The 18,492-nt window shown below is 37.6% G+C and overlaps 2 protein-coding genes and 1 long non-coding RNA gene across 4 annotated transcripts; 1 reads left to right on the forward strand and 2 right to left on the reverse strand.

The window, feature by feature from the left end:
* LOC109710974 lies at window positions 398-2,742 on the reverse strand. Its single transcript, XR_002216484.1, has 4 exons — window positions 2,516-2,742; window positions 2,260-2,404; window positions 1,694-1,836; window positions 398-1,061 (listed from the first exon to the last, which is right to left on the reverse strand). It is a non-coding gene; the product is annotated as an uncharacterized LOC109710974 (long non-coding RNA).
* On the forward strand, window positions 2,925-6,493 carry LOC109710970 (protein FAR1-RELATED SEQUENCE 5-like). The gene is made up of 3 exons (XM_020233806.1): window positions 2,925-3,293; window positions 3,821-6,197; window positions 6,270-6,493. The coding sequence occupies exon 2, from the start codon at window positions 3,826-3,828 to the stop codon at window positions 6,181-6,183; it is 2,358 nt and encodes a 785-aa protein (XP_020089395.1). The 5' UTR covers window positions 2,925-3,293; window positions 3,821-3,825; the 3' UTR covers window positions 6,184-6,197; window positions 6,270-6,493.
* Window positions 8,662-14,949, reverse strand: LOC109710971 (cAMP-regulated phosphoprotein 21-like). 2 transcript variants are annotated; one of them, XM_020233808.1, is made up of 5 exons: window positions 14,469-14,949; window positions 11,807-12,530; window positions 10,373-10,742; window positions 9,043-9,714; window positions 8,662-8,950 (listed from the first exon to the last, which is right to left on the reverse strand). In XM_020233808.1, exons 1-4 carry the CDS (start codon window positions 14,737-14,739, stop codon window positions 9,664-9,666), a joined length of 1,416 nt encoding a protein of 471 aa, XP_020089397.1. In that variant the 5' UTR covers window positions 14,740-14,949; the 3' UTR covers window positions 8,662-8,950; window positions 9,043-9,663. The 2 variants fall into 2 exon arrangements, with proteins under 2 accessions (XP_020089397.1, XP_020089396.1); XM_020233807.1 differs by having other exon boundaries at window positions 9,043-9,717.

The following is an 18,492-nucleotide window of genomic DNA, read 5'->3' on the forward strand; positions in this document are numbered from 1 at the left end:
TAGACATATATATATATATATATATATATATATATATATATATATATATATATATATATATATATATATATATATATTTACACACATTACTATGATTCTCTTTCCTACTTTAGGAAAGAAAATTATCTATTTATTACCTCAATTGAATGACTGGAAATAGTTTCTGACATTAGATATATACTATTGAAAGTATAACCAAAACCATTTTCTATGCATCCTGTAAATGTTACTAGGGCTTCTCAAAATCACAATCAGCTTAAGGCCAATTAGCGTATTCATTGTCATGACCTAGCTAAGTAATGCTAATAATTTATTAAACTCAAACCACCAACCAAAAATATTTAAACCCCAATTATTAATACTAAAAATTTTGGTCCTTATTTTTTCCTATATATAATTAAGACTAACTATTAATATTATTAATTCTTATATTTTTCATACACGATCGCTTTCTCATTCAGCGTTTTTCATAACCATATTACACATTTCTCATACAAGTAAAGAGCTCATGCTTCACCGCGAATATCTTCGTAGTTATTCTATAATATAAATGTAAATAGAGAAGCAAAGAGAGATCTTAGAAAATACAAGAAAGACCGAGTAGCACTAGGCGACAACAGGAATAACCAGCAACACCAGGTGACAGCTAGAAGAGTCGTCAGCAAAAAGAGTCAAGCGGTGACAGCAAGAAGAGCCAAGCAACATCAGACAACAACAGGAAGAGCCGAGCGACACCAAGCATCGGCCGAACGAGCCCAGAGGTACCAAGCGTCAGCAGAAAGAACCGAGTGGCACCAAGCGACAACAAGAAGAGCTGAGCCGCACCAGGCGTCGGCAGAAAGAGCCGAGTAGCGCCGGACGTCAGCAGAAAGAACCAAGCGGCACCGAGCGACAACAGGAATAGCCGAGCAGGCATCAGCAGGAAGAGCCGAGCAGCACCGGGCGACAATAGGAAGAGCCGAGCAGCACTAGGCGACAGTAGGAGCCGTGCAGCACCGGAGAGAGCAGGGCAGCACTAGGCGGCAGCAGGAAGGGCAACACCGGGGGAGCAATAGGAAGAGCTGAGCGAAACCAAGGAAGGTCATGCGACACCAGGGAAGAGATCATTTATGAAAAAGGATAACCAAAAAGGTTTGACAAATTAAATGGCCCATACATATTGTTTAATCTAACAGAAATCAAGAAGTTTCTCCCTATAAAAAGGCCAAATTTGAGCAAAAACTTATTATACACTAATAGTTGTAATTGCTTCATCAATTTGAATTAAAAAACAAAAACAATTCACATTATTCCAGAAACCTAAAACTAAACAAATCTACAAAATAAAATAAAAATCCAACGCCAAATCAATAGCGAGCCAACCAAATCACTCGATTAGGAGATCCGATCTTGTAAAACAGAAGAACAAACATTTCATCGAACTATTACGTCAATCGATTCCCCCAAATTCAAGTTCGCATGTAAACTTTGATCAAGACTAAAAGGACCGCAATTGCCGATGCCTTGGTTACATGTTGCAACATGTACAATCATCACGACAATATTAAATTATAGATTTAGGCCTGCTAAAGTTAGCAAGAATCCAATGTTGTATCAGTAACTCATACATATGTGCGTTTGTGTGCACGTAAAATGCAGCAATAATGGAAAAGGCCGACAACATATAATGACGATGATTACACGCAATACTCACATGCTGCAAATCCTTTGATCAAGTATTCACCAGCACCAATTGCACAACAACCAACTACGTACGCAAGGAGCTCGACAGGGATCCTTTGATGAAGCCCGGCAACTTGAGACGTACATTGCGGCTAATACAACACGGCCATCAATCTGCTAGAGGCTTGGAAATTTAATAGCAATAATAACATAACCAAATAATTAATAATACATTTTAACATAGCTTTAAGAGGAGGACTAAGTAACAAAATATAGAAAAAATATCCAAAATCGTAAGCAGAAGGGCTTAAAACCAACATATCTTTAAGTTCAATACTTATATATAGCTAGCATCCCCCGTAGAGAGGGTTCAGAGCAACTTATATATATATGTAAACTCATTTGTAGCCTCTGATTTTTTTTTTTTTTTTTACAAAATACTACCCAAATGTACCGTATGCATACCACACAAAACCAAGTGGAAATCTTTTCCGACGCAAATTTAGGTTACACAGATAACACAAAAATTTCACTAAATAATGATATTATACACTTATCCAGAGTTTGATTATGATATAGAAGGAGATTAGGATTTACCTCGACAATAGCAGCTGGAAGAAGAAGAGGAGGCAAGCGAAGCGAGCAGAGGCAATGCCAGGGAGGCGGAGGGGATGCGAGAGAGGAGGAAAAGGCCGAGGAGGAGCCGCGGCCACAACACGTTGCGACGTTTCGGTGGCGGCGACTGCAGTTGGGTCATCGGGAACAAATTAGACAAATTGGACACATTTTCACAATGTTTGCTTTGCTTAAGAGTGGACGAATTGAGGAGAGAGAGAGAGAAATTAATACCTACCTTGAGAGGAACAAATTAAAATTAGGGCAGACGAGACGATTTGAATCTGCAGAGGAAAAGGAGGAAGAGTTGCACCAGCAGAGGTGGCCCTCGCAAGAATGAGGCGCGCGGAGGAATTTAATTAGAAATTAAGGGAGTCGGAGTCGGAGTCGGAGTCGTCGCCGTCGTCGCATAGGTAGTATAGATGTGGGTTGGGGTGAGGTAAGAAATTGAAGGGAGGCGACTGGTTAATAAGGGAGGTCTGCCTGCCTGGAGGCTGGGGCGTTACTGTGGGAGGGGTTTGAACTTTGAAGAATGGGACGCGCGGTGGGAAGGAGAAATTCTAGTATGCAGCGCGTACACCACGTCACCTTTATCACCGGCCAATAATAGCGCGACACCTCAGCAGCCAATTAAATGGAGAAGAAAAATCAAACAGCACTAACGCCGTTTCCCCAGCAATTTGAAATTATCGAAAATTGGTGCCCGAGTTTTAGCGGGAGTTTTTAATCTCTCTCTCTCTCTCTCTCTCTCTCTCACAGATTAGTCCATGAAAAAAGGGGGGAAAAAATTTCCATTGAGATAACCCAGACACTCTGCTTCCCCGTTGCTTGCCGAGGCCACCATTGATGCCACCGTCGCCGACGACGACTCCGGCTGCACCGACGACTTTATGACGCCAGTCTAATTGCCGCCGCCGACGTTCTCGCACGACGCCCCTCTTGCTCAGTAATGCTTACCGACTCCGACCGCGTCCTCCACTTTAATTTGCTTGCCACCGAGTTCCACTGGCTCCTTCATAATTTTCTTTTCCTTCTCAATGCTCCTTTATAATTTTTTTTCCCTTTCCATCTAATTTATATTCTCTACATAAGTAGGCTGTACTTATTGTGCATGTTTTTCTTTCAAAGAAAAACCTATTTTTTAATTCTTAGGAATGCACCAAGTAATACTAATTTGGATGAAGATATTAGTAAAGTGTATGAAGAAAACCCTCAACTTCATCGCATTTTAAAATTACAGAATATTTTGAAACAATTTTTTTCCCCTGTCATTGACACATGCATCAACTTTTGATATTTTGGATCCAATAATTTTAATCTAAAAATTAAAAATTTTACTAAATTTAGCTATGATTCGATTAAATTTATAACTTTATTTTTTTTTTAATATTTTCAAATTTGTTGAGCAACATGAGCTGCTAGTTTGCAAGCAAAGTAGTCAATTAAAAGTCCTAATTAGTTTTAATTCGTAGCATTTTAGCTAATAAAGTATGATATTCTTTAGCTCTTTTGCAAACTAAAACTCAATTTTTCTCCATCATAGGTTGAATGGCTGCATCAATTAGGAATCATGTCATGGTCGACAAAACGAATGATAACAGCATCTGGGAGTATATAAATATAGATGCTTATGATAAAAAACTTGAAGTGGGTATAATAGTTAATTCTGAAGACGAAGCTTACAATCTCTACAATGAATATGCATTGAGGAAGGGTTTTAGCATAAGAAAAGGAAACAAACGATTAGTCGATGGGGTTCTCCGACAACGAGAATATGTGTGCTCCAAAGCAGGATTTTCTGATTCTAAAGATCCTTGTAACTTAAAAGGGATAAATCGATTAGTAACAAGAACGGGATGTACGGCTAGAGTTCGATTCAGTATAAAAAGTGGTGCTTGGGAAGTCACTCATTTTAATGATATGCACAATCACGAGTTTGCAAAACAAGAGGAAAGACACAATTTACGATCTGGTAGGAGAATGCTAGATTCTCATGCAGCTGTTATTTCCTCTATGGTACAAGCAGGCATAAAACCAATAAAATCATACTCTTATTTAGCCAAACAGGTTGGGGGGACACAAAATGTTGGATTTACTAAGAAAGATTGTTATAATTTCTTGCATACCGCAAGAAAAGTGATGATTGAAGCAGGCGACGGACAAAGTGTCATTAATTACTTTAAGCATAGACAATTGGAAGATCCTATGTTTTTTTATTCTGTGCAGGTAGACCAAGAGAATCAAATGGCAAACTTCTTTTGGAGAGATGGTAGATCAAAATTAGACTATGATGCATTTGGACATGTTATCATTTTTTATACTACATATAGAACTAACAAATATAACATGATTTGTGCTCCATTTGTTGAGATCAATCATCATTGGAAGAATGTGTTATTTGGATGTGCTTTTTTATTAGATGAGACCACCGAATCATTTATTTGGTTGTTTGAGACATTTTTAGAAGCTATGGGAGGTCAAGAACCCAGGAGTATCTTTACCGATCAAGATCAAGCAATGGCAAATGCCATAAGGATTGTATTTCCTAAGTCACGCCATCGACTCTGCTTATGGCATCTTTGGAATAATGCTAAAAAACATCTTGCTGGAATTTATGGCAATTCAAACTTTAATGCAAAATTTAGCAAGTGCCTTAGTGGATGTGTGGATGAAATGGAGTTCCAATCAGTTTGGGAGGATATGATCAAAACATTCAATCTTCAAGACAATGTTTGGCTAAATAGACTATATGAGATTAGAGCAAAGTGGTGCACTGCTTTGAATATGGATTTTTTTTCTGCAAAAACAAAATCTACACAAAGAAGTGAGAGCACAAATAGTGTCTTTCATCAAATTTTCGGCACATCTTTGCCTCTTATTCAAGTTATTGAATGCTATGAGAAAAAAGCAGAAGATATGCGTCAAGGAGAGCGGGATGAAGACTTTCACTGCAAAAACGGTGCCCCTAAAAGTGTCATTAGTTATGGAGGAATTTTAGAAAATGCAGCTAATGTCTACACAATTAAGCTTTTTGCAATGTTTAAGGAGGAGTTTCTTGAGGGTGTAGGGCTGAATTGCATTGAGGTCAATGTTGAACAAAAGCTAGTGACATACACACTCAACAAATCTAGTGAGAAGAAGGCTTTCTTTGTGAAGTTTGACACATCCGATTTTAATATCTCTTGTAGCTGTAAGTTGTTTGAGTCATTGGGATTATTGTGCCGCCATTCTCTGAGGGTTCTGCTTGTGAATAATGTAAATGCTATACCAACACAGTATATTTTGCACAGATGGACGAAAGATGCAAAAAAGAGATTGATGTGTCATACTACCGAATCGTCAAACAAAGATGAAAAATCTGCTCGTGCCTTGCGTCTTAGCGAGTTGAACCATCTTGGGCATAATATTTTTGATAAAGGCTCATTGACTGTTGAAGGAACAAAAATTGTCAAAGACAAGTTAATGGAGACACTAGAATTGCTTGAAAAAAGTTTTGGAAGCTTGAATACATCTGAAAATTTAAAAGGAAAATCAGTTTGCAATAGTGCAATTCGTTTTGTTAATGATACACATTCCTCTGATGAGAATATGCAGGTTTTGGATCCTCCATGTGTGAGAAAGAAAGGATTAACTAATGCTCGAATCAAAAGTCAGTTGGAAAAGAAGGTTAAAAGGAAGAAAATGAGAGAAACTAGCCATGTATCGCAATCTCATCAAAATCAGATGTTCAGATCTAGTTCTAGTACTATGCCACAACATGGTGCTACACAAATGTCTCAGCTCAATCAAAAACCAATGATATACTCTGGCCATTTTCAAGGTCCTCAAACTGGTTATAATCAAGTTCAGGCACTAACTCCTTTTCAAATGATGCAATCTACTTTTTTCTCAAATGCCACAATCTAGTTTTTGAATATATGGTAAGTTCACAATTTGAGAATATTTCTGTATGATAATTTTAGTCCTACTAAAATATTTTTTTTCATATGCAGGTACTGGGGAATTCAACTGAAAATATATTACAGTTTTTTATTTTGATTTGTATGGATAGGCAGAAAAGGAAAGACATGAAACTGAAGGAGATGAAATTGTTACCAATAGTGGTAGTTTTGTTAATATGTTGAGCTAAACATACAAATATACAATGCTGCAAAAGCTTATATACAATGCTGTCACTTCTATTTTGTATATAAAATTTTACCTTCATTTTGTTCAAATGCGGTTATTTAATTCTTTCTTGTTTTGCAATAAGTTGGCAACTTTGTTGGCGATCTCATTGCTTGGTAGCAATACCTCTGTTCATATATAGTAGGTAGATCACTTACCTCATGGAGTTTGATGATTAATATGGTTATTGAGCACACAAGCTACTATTAGAATTTCGATAGTCGCCTATATCCTCTTCATTAATATGTTTTGTCTAATTTCTCTCAATTTGTTCTGGTTGCACTCATTGCAGCAAGTCAATAGGCTGCTACTTTATATCAACATTCCAATGAAAATGATGTGGTGTTATATGTGCTCTTTTGACATAAATTATTTAATTTGTCTTCGCATTGCTCCTTTATTAAAGAATTCAAATTTGAACTAGAAGCTACATGTAATTTTTAGCAAAACCAACCATACTTCAACTTGCATAAAGTTAATGCATTTAAGCATCGAATAAATACTTTTATGCAAGTTCATTGTTAGAGTAGTCATCATATAAAATAGTAACAAATTAGATAGATATGAACCAGATGCAATTATACAAAATTGAATTATAATGGCTTGTACCTTCTTTAATTATATACAATAAGGTTTATTTTAAGGACTAATAAAGAAGGAAAAATATGAAATGCGTAAATTTGAGGACTAAAGTGAGAGTTGGTAGAAAATTTAGTGGCTGTAGATACAACTGATGCAAATTTTTATTTATAAATTATCTCAAAGCTTAAATTAAATCTAGATTACCAGAGCCTTTCTTAAATAACAGAATATATATAATAAAACTCAAATCAAACCAACACTACTATTGTCTGTAATTGAAAAAAAGGCATTTTTTCTAGAATTCTTACATTATGCTTTCAATTTGAATGCTTTTTCATTACAAGTGACTGGTGCTATCATACAGAGATCACAAGATAAATTGATTTTTCTGACAAATGTAATTATTAAGAAATAAATTCAATTCTAAATATAAGATGAATTGCTAAAAATTATTTAAAATAATAGAATAAATTTGGCCTCTTTAAAAAAATTTCAAATATAGAGAAAAAGAACAACTTTTTTCTTTGAAGCATTTAATCAAACAGTTTTTGAGAAGACAAGATTAATGGTATACTTGGAGCTTACAAAATAATAATATTAATATTAACAATATAGCTAGAAGAACACGAGTTATGCTTGTCGATAATAGATGGAGCGCAGGGAGGGCTGGCTTTAGCTAGCATGCTGCTGTATCTTCACCTTAATAGTGAAGATAGTTGTAAAGGAGATAGACTTCGTAGTCAATCTTATTTGCAAGGGCACACTATAGTTGGCAAGGTTGGTGGAATCTTCGTGGCAAGCAAATTAAAGTGGAGGACGCGGTCGGAGTCGGTAAGCATTACTGAGCAAGAGGGGCGTCGTGCGAGAACGTCGGCGGCGGCAATTAGACTGGCATCATAAAGTCGTCGGTGCAGCCGGAGTCGTCGTCGGCGACGGTGGCATCAATGGTGGCCTCGGCAAGCAACGGGGAAGCAGAGTGTCTGAGTTATCTCGATGGAAATTTTTTCCCCCCTTTTTTCATGGACTAATCTGAGAGAGAGAGAGAGAGAGAGAGAGAGAGAGAGATTAAAAACTCCCGCTAAAACTCGGGCACCAATTTTTGATAATTTTAAATTGCTGGGAAACGGCGTTAGTGCTGTTTGATTTTTCTTCTCAATTTAATTGGCTGCTGAGATGTCGCGCTATTATTGGCCGGTGATAAAGGTGACGTGGTGTACGCGCTGCATACTAAAATTTCTCAGTGGGAAGAGGAGGTGAGGCAAGACGAAAATACTGTGGTAGATCAAACACGTATGCGGTGGTACGGGCGAGATCCAAAGAAGACTGCTGAAGATGATGCAATACTTTGATAATAGTACTTCTTTTCTTCAGATAAAACCATCAAAGAAAAACGAGTGCGTCAAAAATTAAATAAAAATTAAAAATATAAAATCAAGTAAGGCCAAAACCTTGAATCTACACTGGTGAACACTATACTAGACGACTAGAAGATTTATGCTCCGACAACAGTATCTCACCCCAGCCATAGGATACACAATTTTTCGCAAGACAATGCTTGTGATAGTAAGCCCCTCTTTTGCAAGATTGTCAAATCAGACAAAGCAACAAGTCAGCACGGTTTCTACGATGCAAATATAAACACAACAGGGGCAATCAAATAGTGAGCAGTGATACTTAACAGGCATAGAATAAAGCAGAAAATAGATTTTATAAAAAAAAAAAAAAAAAGGGTTAACATCAAGTTGATTTTATGTTCTCATTATGATGAGAATATTGTATTACAATACTAGGTATAACTAACTTGTTCTATTCGTTAATTTCGCAAGCAGCATAACATTTTTCGACTTGGTAGCTCCGGCTTTAGTTCACTTGAAGCCCCTCCACACAAGAACGTGCGCGAATGAGGCAAGAGGCATGTATGCTTCTGCATATATTAATGGATACTGAGTCATAAAGTACATCAAGCATAAAACTATAACAAAAGTAAAAATATGGAGAAAGAAAATAATATCAAACCTCCATTGAAATCAACTATTTACATCCTGGCCGGTTGCTGTTCTCTTTCTTCTCCCTGTGCCGACAAACAGGTTTCCTAGAAAGAGTCCACTCAAGTTTTCGTCGATGCCAACACTTCTTACACAGAAGTGCCCTTCCTGCTTCTCAAGTTTGCAGGAAGCAATAGCTCCGAGAATGTTGAAGCTAGCTTAGTTTTTGGAAAAGGGGGTCCTCTTTTTCTTTCGCTAAAAGAGTGCATCATTTCATTCGATTTTGTGACTATGATCCACTTTTTACGTCTTTACAATTTTGGGCAAATATCATTCTTTATGGATGGGAATGCCCCTAAAGCTCTAGACGATCATATATGCATCAGAGATTCCGCTAAGGCATACAGGTCCATAAGATAATATTATAGTTCAATGGTGCCAAACTGAAAAAAGTGGATCAAAGTTCCAAAATTTAAAAATGTGCATGTTTCTATTGCAAAATGGTCCCATTAGAAAGTGAGATAGAATGCTCCAACAATTCTCGGTTTTCCTACGCCTGCAATACCCCTGCCAGCAAAATAATGAATGGTGCAGCTGAAATTATCGGACATTCCGATGTAAATGCTGGCAGGTGCAGGCATGGCCAGGCCCCTTAACGGGGCCGGGCTAATCCAAAACTTGCATCAGGTTGTTGTTGTTGACTCTGCTTTAAAAATTAAATAAATAAAGAAGTATAATTCAGAAAAAGAATTAGAACGAACAAGATTCAAAATTAGAAAGAGTTAGAAAGAGCAAGATTCAAGAATATAAAGAGCTAGAACGAGATTCAAGAGTAAAAATAAAGCACACAAGGAGACAATGCTAATGTCAGTTGACAAAGTCAGGTCATAATTTATTATACCAGTTGCTATGAATAAGTATATCGTGAGTGAAACGATATACTGATACCGAAGGTATAACATAAAAAGGATAAGCAACCAAGAGGCCTTGGGGTGTATAGGAATCACCAAGCTATTTCTAAATTCAGAGAAACTAAAAAAATGTTGTAATTAAACTATCGCAAATGGATGGAACACAGAAAATCTATATGCAACTTTGGAGCACTCCACTCCAATGAATCAACTAAATCATTGTAGCCTTAAAAAGATCTAGTTCACTACGCATCCACACATACCAACTAATAGATTGTAGCATTGAAGAAAAACACTTACACAGATGTAGTGGTTACATTTTTGATCATTCAAAAAAAAAAAAGAACTGGAACTAGACATGAACCAACAAGACAGAACAAGCATATCTATATAACATTAAATTATAATCATTTAACTGCACGAAAGACAAAAATGTACATGCATACATACCCGGACAAAGGGTTGCATGTGTTCGTTCGGATGGACAAAAGCCATTCCTGGGTGTGGAGGGCCGGAATACTGAGATGAGTGCATGTAAATAGAGGATGCGGCAGAACCACCAATATGATTGGGATTAAAAGGTGCCATCATGCCTTCGGAAGGTCTATAACCCAACGGATTAGGGGTAGGTGGGGCCGACCATGGTCCATGAAGATGCTGAGGAATAGGCCGAGGTTGCTGTTCTATAGAGAGCTGAGACCTGTGGCCTGATCCAAGCTGAGGGAACTCAGTATTGTAGTTAACAGCAGGAGAAAAAAGTGGTTGCATGGTATAGGGACCACCACCAAATCCAAAACCAGGATCAAATCTTTGCATGTATCTGAGAATACATGGAGCATCATTAGTATGACTTACTACAAGCTGATGCAAAGTAACACACTGGAGACAAATCAATATAATCTCTCAAACATGTTGGAAGTAAACAGGACTCGGACATTTGACAAACCAAAAATAATAGGATAAATTACACGTTGGTCTTCAAACTTTAATTTGTTGCAATTTCTGGCTCAAACTTTCTGAATTGTTGCAATCAAGTCCTACATCCCAACTCAGTTGGCGAAATGTTGACAAATAGTTAATGTAGAAGTGATATAAGATCTTAATTATTATCGTACATCAATCACAATACTTCTACATTACTTCTACACCAACAATTTGTCAATATTTAGCTAACAAAATAGGGTTGTAAGACTTGATTGCAACAATTTAGAAAGTTTCAAGCCAGATATTGTGACGAATTAAAGTTTGAGGATCAAAGTGTCATGCACCTCATAGGTTGAGGAGCAAAAGTGTAATTTACCCAAAAATAATATGATGACAAAATGTGAAAAACTACTTTTGTATTAACATATTGAACTTTTGGTTAAATGGAAATGCCAGTATTAAAGATATAATAGTCCAACAAGGACTCATTGAGTATACTCTTTATCCAAGTTCTCTCTCGTCCTACCAGAAATAATGCAAAACTTGCCGTTGCTAAGTATAGTGGTAGCGGACACGTGACGCTTAACCGATAGATAATTTAAGATAAAAATTATCTATGAGGAGTGTGTGATCCAAGAAATAACCAGATATGATCAAGAGAAACAGAGAAGATAGCAAAAAATGAGGTAAAACATTATTGGATCGCATAATAATTTTCATGATTCTCCAGGAACATAAAGATCGATCACTCTCTTTTTTTTCTTTTTTTCTTCTGGTTTTTAGGATCTGTCTTGGGGAAATGCTCAAAACGGCAGTTTGATAGTAAATCTTCCGAAAACCTCGAATTGGTAGATCCATTTAGCACTTTGAAAACTTTCATATCGTGCAAACAGCTACAAACTATCTAACGACACAGTAAACCATAACACTTAAATAGAAGCGAAAAAAATTAAAACCAACCTGTCATAATTCCTGTCATAGTCGGGATCCTTACGATCCACTTCACGGTCACGAAAGATTGCTACCCTCCCACCTGCTCTATATCTACCGACTGCAGGATCTTTCTCATTCGCATTCTTACTCAGTCTGTTGCCACCTGAACAAGAATCATTTATACCACTTGCGGAAGCACTTTCACAACCTTCAAGTGACAATTTAGCATCCGAAGTCAGCTCTATGGAGGAGCACGGATCGAGACTCTCAGGAAGCTTTGGCTCATCATCTTCTTTAACAACCATGCTGCTACTGCTACTACTATTGTTATTGCTAAATATTCGTGCACGTGCCCTGTTATACTCTTCTTTTCTTTCTTCAACACTTTTCTGATAATTTGTTTTCATAGAATGGACATTTGCATTGCTAGTATTCTGTGTCCGTCTCTGCGGACGCTGCTTAATTGCAAGTTTAACAACAGTATTGTTGTCTTCTTGGGGAAGGTTTACAGGAATATCTGCAAGGCGAATGGGAGGAAAGCGACATTCTGTATGTGTTTTTCGGAGAACTACACGAGAACCAGACCCATCAGATGAACTACTGTCTGGTATAGCAACTGACTGAAGATAATAATGCTGAGCCAAACGATGTGCAGCCAATCGAAGATAGGAAGTCGGAAGTGCCTGGAATTCTAATTGTTGTTGAGTTGGATCTCTGATAAACTTCACGATATCTTGTTCCATCCTAAGAACTGAAATTGGAAAATTTTGTTAGGGTGACAGACTAGGAATCTAGGATGAATAAGTGGAAAGCATGAGATCACAATTATTTTTCTTGAATACAACTAATGGAAAACAAAATAAAGGACAGACATCTCGCCAAATTACTAGTTTTGCATGTATCACTATATTGTTATCAATCAGAGAGGGGAGAAACAGAACAAATGCAATACTGAATTCTGATAAATATCCAACATTATATTTCCACAGCTTTAGTTATTCTTGTTTCCAAAAATCAATGGATAATTTTATTTCCCATCAGAGCTAACAACATTATGAAGACACTCTCATGGTGAAACGTTAAACTCTAAAATGATACACCAAGTAAATATCCATTATCAACAAAATATCGTAATGAACATGCTTATTACTTATTGTTTGAAAAGGCGCGCCTAAGGCGCCTAGGTGCAGGCCTCAATGCCTCAGCAATAGCGAGGTGCAGCGCTATTGCTGAGGCGCGTGCCTCGGGCCTGGGGTGCGCACCTCAGGCGAGGCACGAGGCGCACCTGAGGCGCGTGCCTCGCAATATTTAAGTTTTCAAAAATTTTTTATTCGAGTTTTCGAGTTGTCGGCGTTTGAATTTGCAAATTATACTTTAACCCGATAAGATACTTAAAAATTATTAAAAGAAATCCAAAAAAAAAGTCAAGTTTTCAGATTGTCGGGTTTTGGATTTGCATCATATACTAAAACCCAATAAGCTACTTCAAAAATCTTGAAAGAAATCCAAAAAAAACCCTAAAAAAATTAGCCGCTTGCCCCATCCTCTCCGTCTCTTGTTCTCCCACATACTCTCCCTGTTGAGCATCCAGCAACAATTGTGCTAGCAGCAGGAAGCAGCGGTAGCAAACTAGCAGTGGCCAGAACAAGCAACCAGCAGCAGTGGCAGCAGGAAAACAAGAAAAAGCAGCAGTGGCAGCAGGAAAACAAGAAGAAGCAGCAGCAAAAACAGCAGCAGCGTCAGCAAGAACATCAAATTAAACTATATGCATGCATTTTCTTTACTTTTTGATGGTTATTTTCGAATTTTTTAATGTAGAACATCAAATTAAATTAGGCTTAGTCAATGTGTGCCTCGCCTTCTTGAGGCGCATGCCTCACAGTGCGCCTCGCGCCTAGGCTCCAAGAGAGCCTTGCGCCTCTCCGCGCCTCGCGCCTTTTCAAACACTGTTATTACTTGATGAAATCTCTCAAGGGACTTTAATAATCATCCCATAAATTTAGACTTCTCCGTTTCTGAGGCTAGCTACGAGCATGAAATCCTAAACAGAGCCTAGTAGGAAACCGCAAGAAAAGACAACCAGAAATAAAATGATTCAAAGTAAACCTATCTCAATTGCAGCAGAAAGTTTCATATTTTCTCAACGTCAGCATATAAAATTGTGCACAATGGGATATACAGCATAAATATCAGTCTTCATGCACGTAGAGCAAAAGCTAGGTTTTTTCTACACACCAGTTAAACCTTAGCTTAGTACAAACATTTTGTCTAGCTTTATGTCCTCCCCTACAAAACATATTTAAAAAAGAAAATGTTGTTTTTTGAGGCGCTTCTGTTCTTACCCCCCTTTGTTTTCAAGCTGTGTAGACACTAGCAAAGTTATCACATTCCAAAAGGTCAAACAAATTTCTTACTGATAATAGATAATTCTACTCTATATCCTTGTTCATAAGCTTCATTACATTCGGTCCAAAGTAAAATTGTCCCCGACGTTTTAAATTGGGCATTGAGCTGCACAGAGAATACCGATATCTAAGAACTCGAAGGATTCAAGGAAGCCCTAAAACTTATACCTACTTACGGCCGTATAAGAATGTAACATACATATCTAAATTAGAGCTAATACGAAAGCAACAACTATTGGAGATCTTTAATTAGAGCTTTTGATCAAAAATTCAAAGGCACTAACTCGAAATCCGTTCCCGGGGCTTCTCCAACGCTTCCCTGAGGAACTGATCAACCTCGATAACGGCGTCCCCCAAGGCCGCTCCGCCGCGCTCCACAGAAGAATCCGACAACGTAGCGGGCGCCGCCGCCGCGAGCTCCAGCCGAGAGGCATCGTCGGCGCCAGGGGCGTTCTTCCCGGAAGAGAGCAGCAAACGACTCACGCTCTCTTCCAAATCGGCCATCTCCCACGAGTCGGGAGCGGAAGGGTCGTCGGCGCAGGAGGAGCCCTCCATAGCAGTGAACGATCGCCGGTGCTAGGGCTTGGAGAGCGCGAGAGAAACCCTAACCCTAACCCAAATCGGCACGAGCTCCATCAAGCGGGGTAGAGAGATATAGATGGATCTAGTCCTCTAGGGTTTGGGGATATCAAAGGGATGAAGAGAGAGAGAGAGAGAGTTGGGGAAGGAATCTAGGGCAAGGGCACGAGAGAGAAGAGGGGCAATTCGCCGTTACCTTTCGGCTACCCATGTAAAATTCCGAAAACGCCCCTCCTTATCCAAAACGGAACGAGATATTTAGACGGCTATTTTAGAAAATTGCATGTTCAATTATTACCTTCATGTTTGTTTTATCGAAACTAACTTTCGATTGAAGTGGATTTTGAGTTGAACTGGAGTTCGGTAAAAATTACTATTTTTCGTACGTTCATATTTATTTTGTAGTTATAGAAGTAAAGTTCTATCAGTTCTGCTATTTATTTGGTAGGAAGTGTATAATATAAAATTATAATTTATATATAAATAATAAATATTTTAATAAATAAAAATAATATAATTATATTTTTATATAATTAAAATTTAATTTAAAACAACTAAATTATTTATTTATACATAAATTTTAGTAATATACTAATAAAATTATAAAGTAAAAAAATATTAAATACTTAATTAATCAATTTTTATCATATTTAAAATGTACAAACTAAATAAAAAATATATTAAAACTTAACTAATCAATTTTTATCATATTTTAGATATATTAACTGAATAAAAAAATAATTAGTANTAAATAACATGGCTAATTAATATTACCGTGCGAACCAAATACAGAAATTCCACATTTTTAGTCATAGAATGAATAGGAATAAAATTTTCGGATATTTTTTATTCCTAGTAATTTTTCATAATGCGAACCAAACGCACCCTTAGATTCATAATAACTATATATGCTCAAATAAATTAAGGCTTGAGATATGATCCCGTGTGCTTTTCATCCACGCTCATCATACGACCATGCTTTCCGAATTGACCATCGCGATAATCAGAATCAGAGTCACACACGGTGTAGATTCAGGTCAACAACCATGCCGCCGAGATCCGAGTCTCGGTCCATTCCGCAATCCGAATCGTGGTCTATGCCGTCATAAATAAGAGCCCTGCTCTTTGAACGTCTCAGATCCCATGGTATAAGGGTCGGTGTCCACTTCATAGTTCATACGACAACAAGTCACTAAGGCACGCTTGTTTCATCGAAACTAGACTTTGGGTTGAAGTGAACTTTGGGTTGAACTGGAGCTCGGTGAAAATTACTTTTATTTCGCTGTTTGTTTCGTAGTTATGGAAGTGAAGTTTCATCAGTTCTGCTGTTTGTTTGGTAGAATATGTATAATATAAAACTATAATTTATATATAAATAATAAATATTTTAATACATAAAAATAATATAATTATATTTTTATATAATTAAAATTTAATTTAAAACAACTAAATTATTTTTTATATACAAATTATAGTAATACAATAATAAAATTATAAAGTAAAAAAATATAAATACTTAATTAATCAAATTTTATCATATTTTAAATATACAAACTAAATAAAGACAATATTAAAACTTAACTAATCAATTTTTATCATATTTTAGATATATTAACTGAATAAAAAAATAATTAGTAACATAATAAATAATTAAATATAACTAGCTTTATCTATTATATTATTTTATTATTTTTTTCACCTCTCTTCACCGTAATTGACTTCGGCCCACGATGGGGCGAAGTCAATTACGCCGTTTGAGGTTAACTCGATTTTTGACCGTAACTTTTTTACGGCGAACCAAATAACGGAAATGGTCGTTTAGGACGAAAACGATTTCCCCTCCTCTCCACTTCTACCCCACTTCCACCCAAACAAACATGCCCTAAAGCTTCCTTTGGGATTACAATGATATAGCCTTATGTACAAGAAAAGTACGATAAAAAAAATATTTTATTTATTTTCATATATAATATATTACATACGGCATATTGCGATAAGTCGGTTATGATATATTTTTTACGGTTGCACTAGAGAATATAGAAATATATTCCTATATGGTTTTACTTAACTCTATTTTATCTAATAGTGTCAGATAGGTCTCAATACCAAACTACGCCTAAGAGTTGAGTAGATTATTGAATAGAGTTAAAGAATGAAGAATCAAGTCTGAGTTAAGTTTACTAATAGCAATTGATTAATTGCATTATTTAGAATTAAACTACTATACTATTAATAGTACTAAGCATTTGTTACTATTAGATTGTTGGTCATTGGATGAACTGATATGCGGTTAGGATGATAATGATTCTCTAGGATTGAGTGGGTGATTAGTTAAATAGTATAATCTAACGGGTGAAAATGATCAAAGGAATAAATCAAACGGCGGAAAACTCGATAGCGCCAAGAGCTTGGTACTATCAATAATATATAGCGCTAAGAGATTGGTACTATCAATAATATATAGTAGCCGGATTCGCATTATTTATTACAAACTTTTTTTTCATAAATTTTTTATTTTCTCTTTAAACTTTTTATTTTTGGCCTTTTTGCATAAAAAATTCACTTATTTTAGACTTTTGCAAAACCGGGTCACCTTTTTCGTTTTTGCAGATTCGGTACGTTTTTTCAGCAAACTGACCAAAATACCCTTATTACTTTTTCTCTTTCTTTTTTCTCTCTCCTCTTTATTCTCTCGTTCTTTTTTTTTTCACCGAAAAAAAAAAAAGCGAAGGCCAGGCAGGCGTGTCGCCGGAGCACCGCCAGGCGGGCTCTTCTTCTTCTTCTTCTTCTTCCTGCAGGAGCAATTTTTTTTTTCTCTTTTTCTTTTTCTTCTTCTTCTTCCTCCTGCTGGCAAGTGTCCTAAGAAAGTGTCCTTATAACCTAGTTTTGTTGTAGTGACACTTGCATGTACTCAAAACAAATGGTGCTCAACTCTTGTCCTTTCTCTTTTCTCCGAGATGGGTGCGGCCTTGTTAGATGGCGGCGGCGTCATCGGCGGCGGCGGCAGCGAGAGCAGCGTTGGACACAGACACGACGGCGGCTGTGGACGCAAGGAGACCGGCGTCGGCTTGGGTGGCCACGACAAGGGACACGACAGCGGATACGGACGTGGCCACGACAAGGGACACGACAGCGGATACGGACGTGGCGAGACCAGCAGCTTGGTGGTGAGGCCGGCGACTTGAGCGGCGTCGGCTTGGGCAACGTCCGTAGCGGCAACGGAGTTAGACGGGCGGCGGACTGCGCGATGAACAACGCTGAGCACTTCTCTTCTCCTTTTATTTTATTTTATTTTATTTTCTTATTCTTATTTTTATTATTTTTTTTACTTCCCCTTCTCATTCTCCTTCTTCTTCTCCTTCTTCCTCTCCTTCTTCCTCTCCACTGTTACTTCTCTCTCTTTTTCTTTGCTCACAGTGTGTTTGAGTGGATGGGTCTGGTCTGTGTGTGGATGGGTTGTGTATGTCTTGGTTTCCCCCTCCCTGCTGTGTGCTCCGCTCTCCCCCTTTTATAGGCCTCTATTGGACCCAAAGCCCGAGCCCTTTATCGGCGACAAGACGGGGCACGACCTGCGGCAGGATCCACGGGATTTTCGTACGGCAACGAGCTGACGGCGGACGGGTGCGCGATCTCCGGGATCTGCGTACGGCGACAGCGAGGTTTCTTGCGGGATTTTCGGGATCGGCCGGCGTTGGTGATGGTGGCAGTGCGATCTCTGGGATTCGCGTA

This window comes from Ananas comosus, linkage group 5 (assembly GCF_001540865.1).
Source record: "Ananas comosus cultivar F153 linkage group 5, ASM154086v1, whole genome shotgun sequence".
NCBI lineage: Eukaryota > Viridiplantae > Streptophyta > Magnoliopsida > Poales > Bromeliaceae > Ananas > Ananas comosus.

What these genes read in the sequence shown, in the direction of transcription:
- LOC109710970 (XM_020233806.1), top strand. Translation starts at nt 3,826, where the DNA reads ATGGCTGCATCAATTAGGAATCATGTCATGGTCGACAAAACGAATGAT.
- LOC109710971 (XM_020233807.1), bottom strand. Translation starts at nt 14,739, where the DNA reads ATGGAGGGCTCCTCCTGCGCCGACGACCCTTCCGCTCCCGACTCGTGG. An exon ending in TATGACAGGAATTATGACAG is followed by an intron (nt 10,743 to 11,806) that starts GTTGGTTTTAAT and finishes ATGTATTCTCAG; the next exon opens with ATACATGCAAAGATTTGATC. An exon ending in ACATGCAACCCTTTGTCCGG is followed by an intron (nt 9,718 to 10,372) that starts GTATGTATGCAT and finishes TAATTTTTAAAG; the next exon opens with CAGAGTCAACAACAACAACC.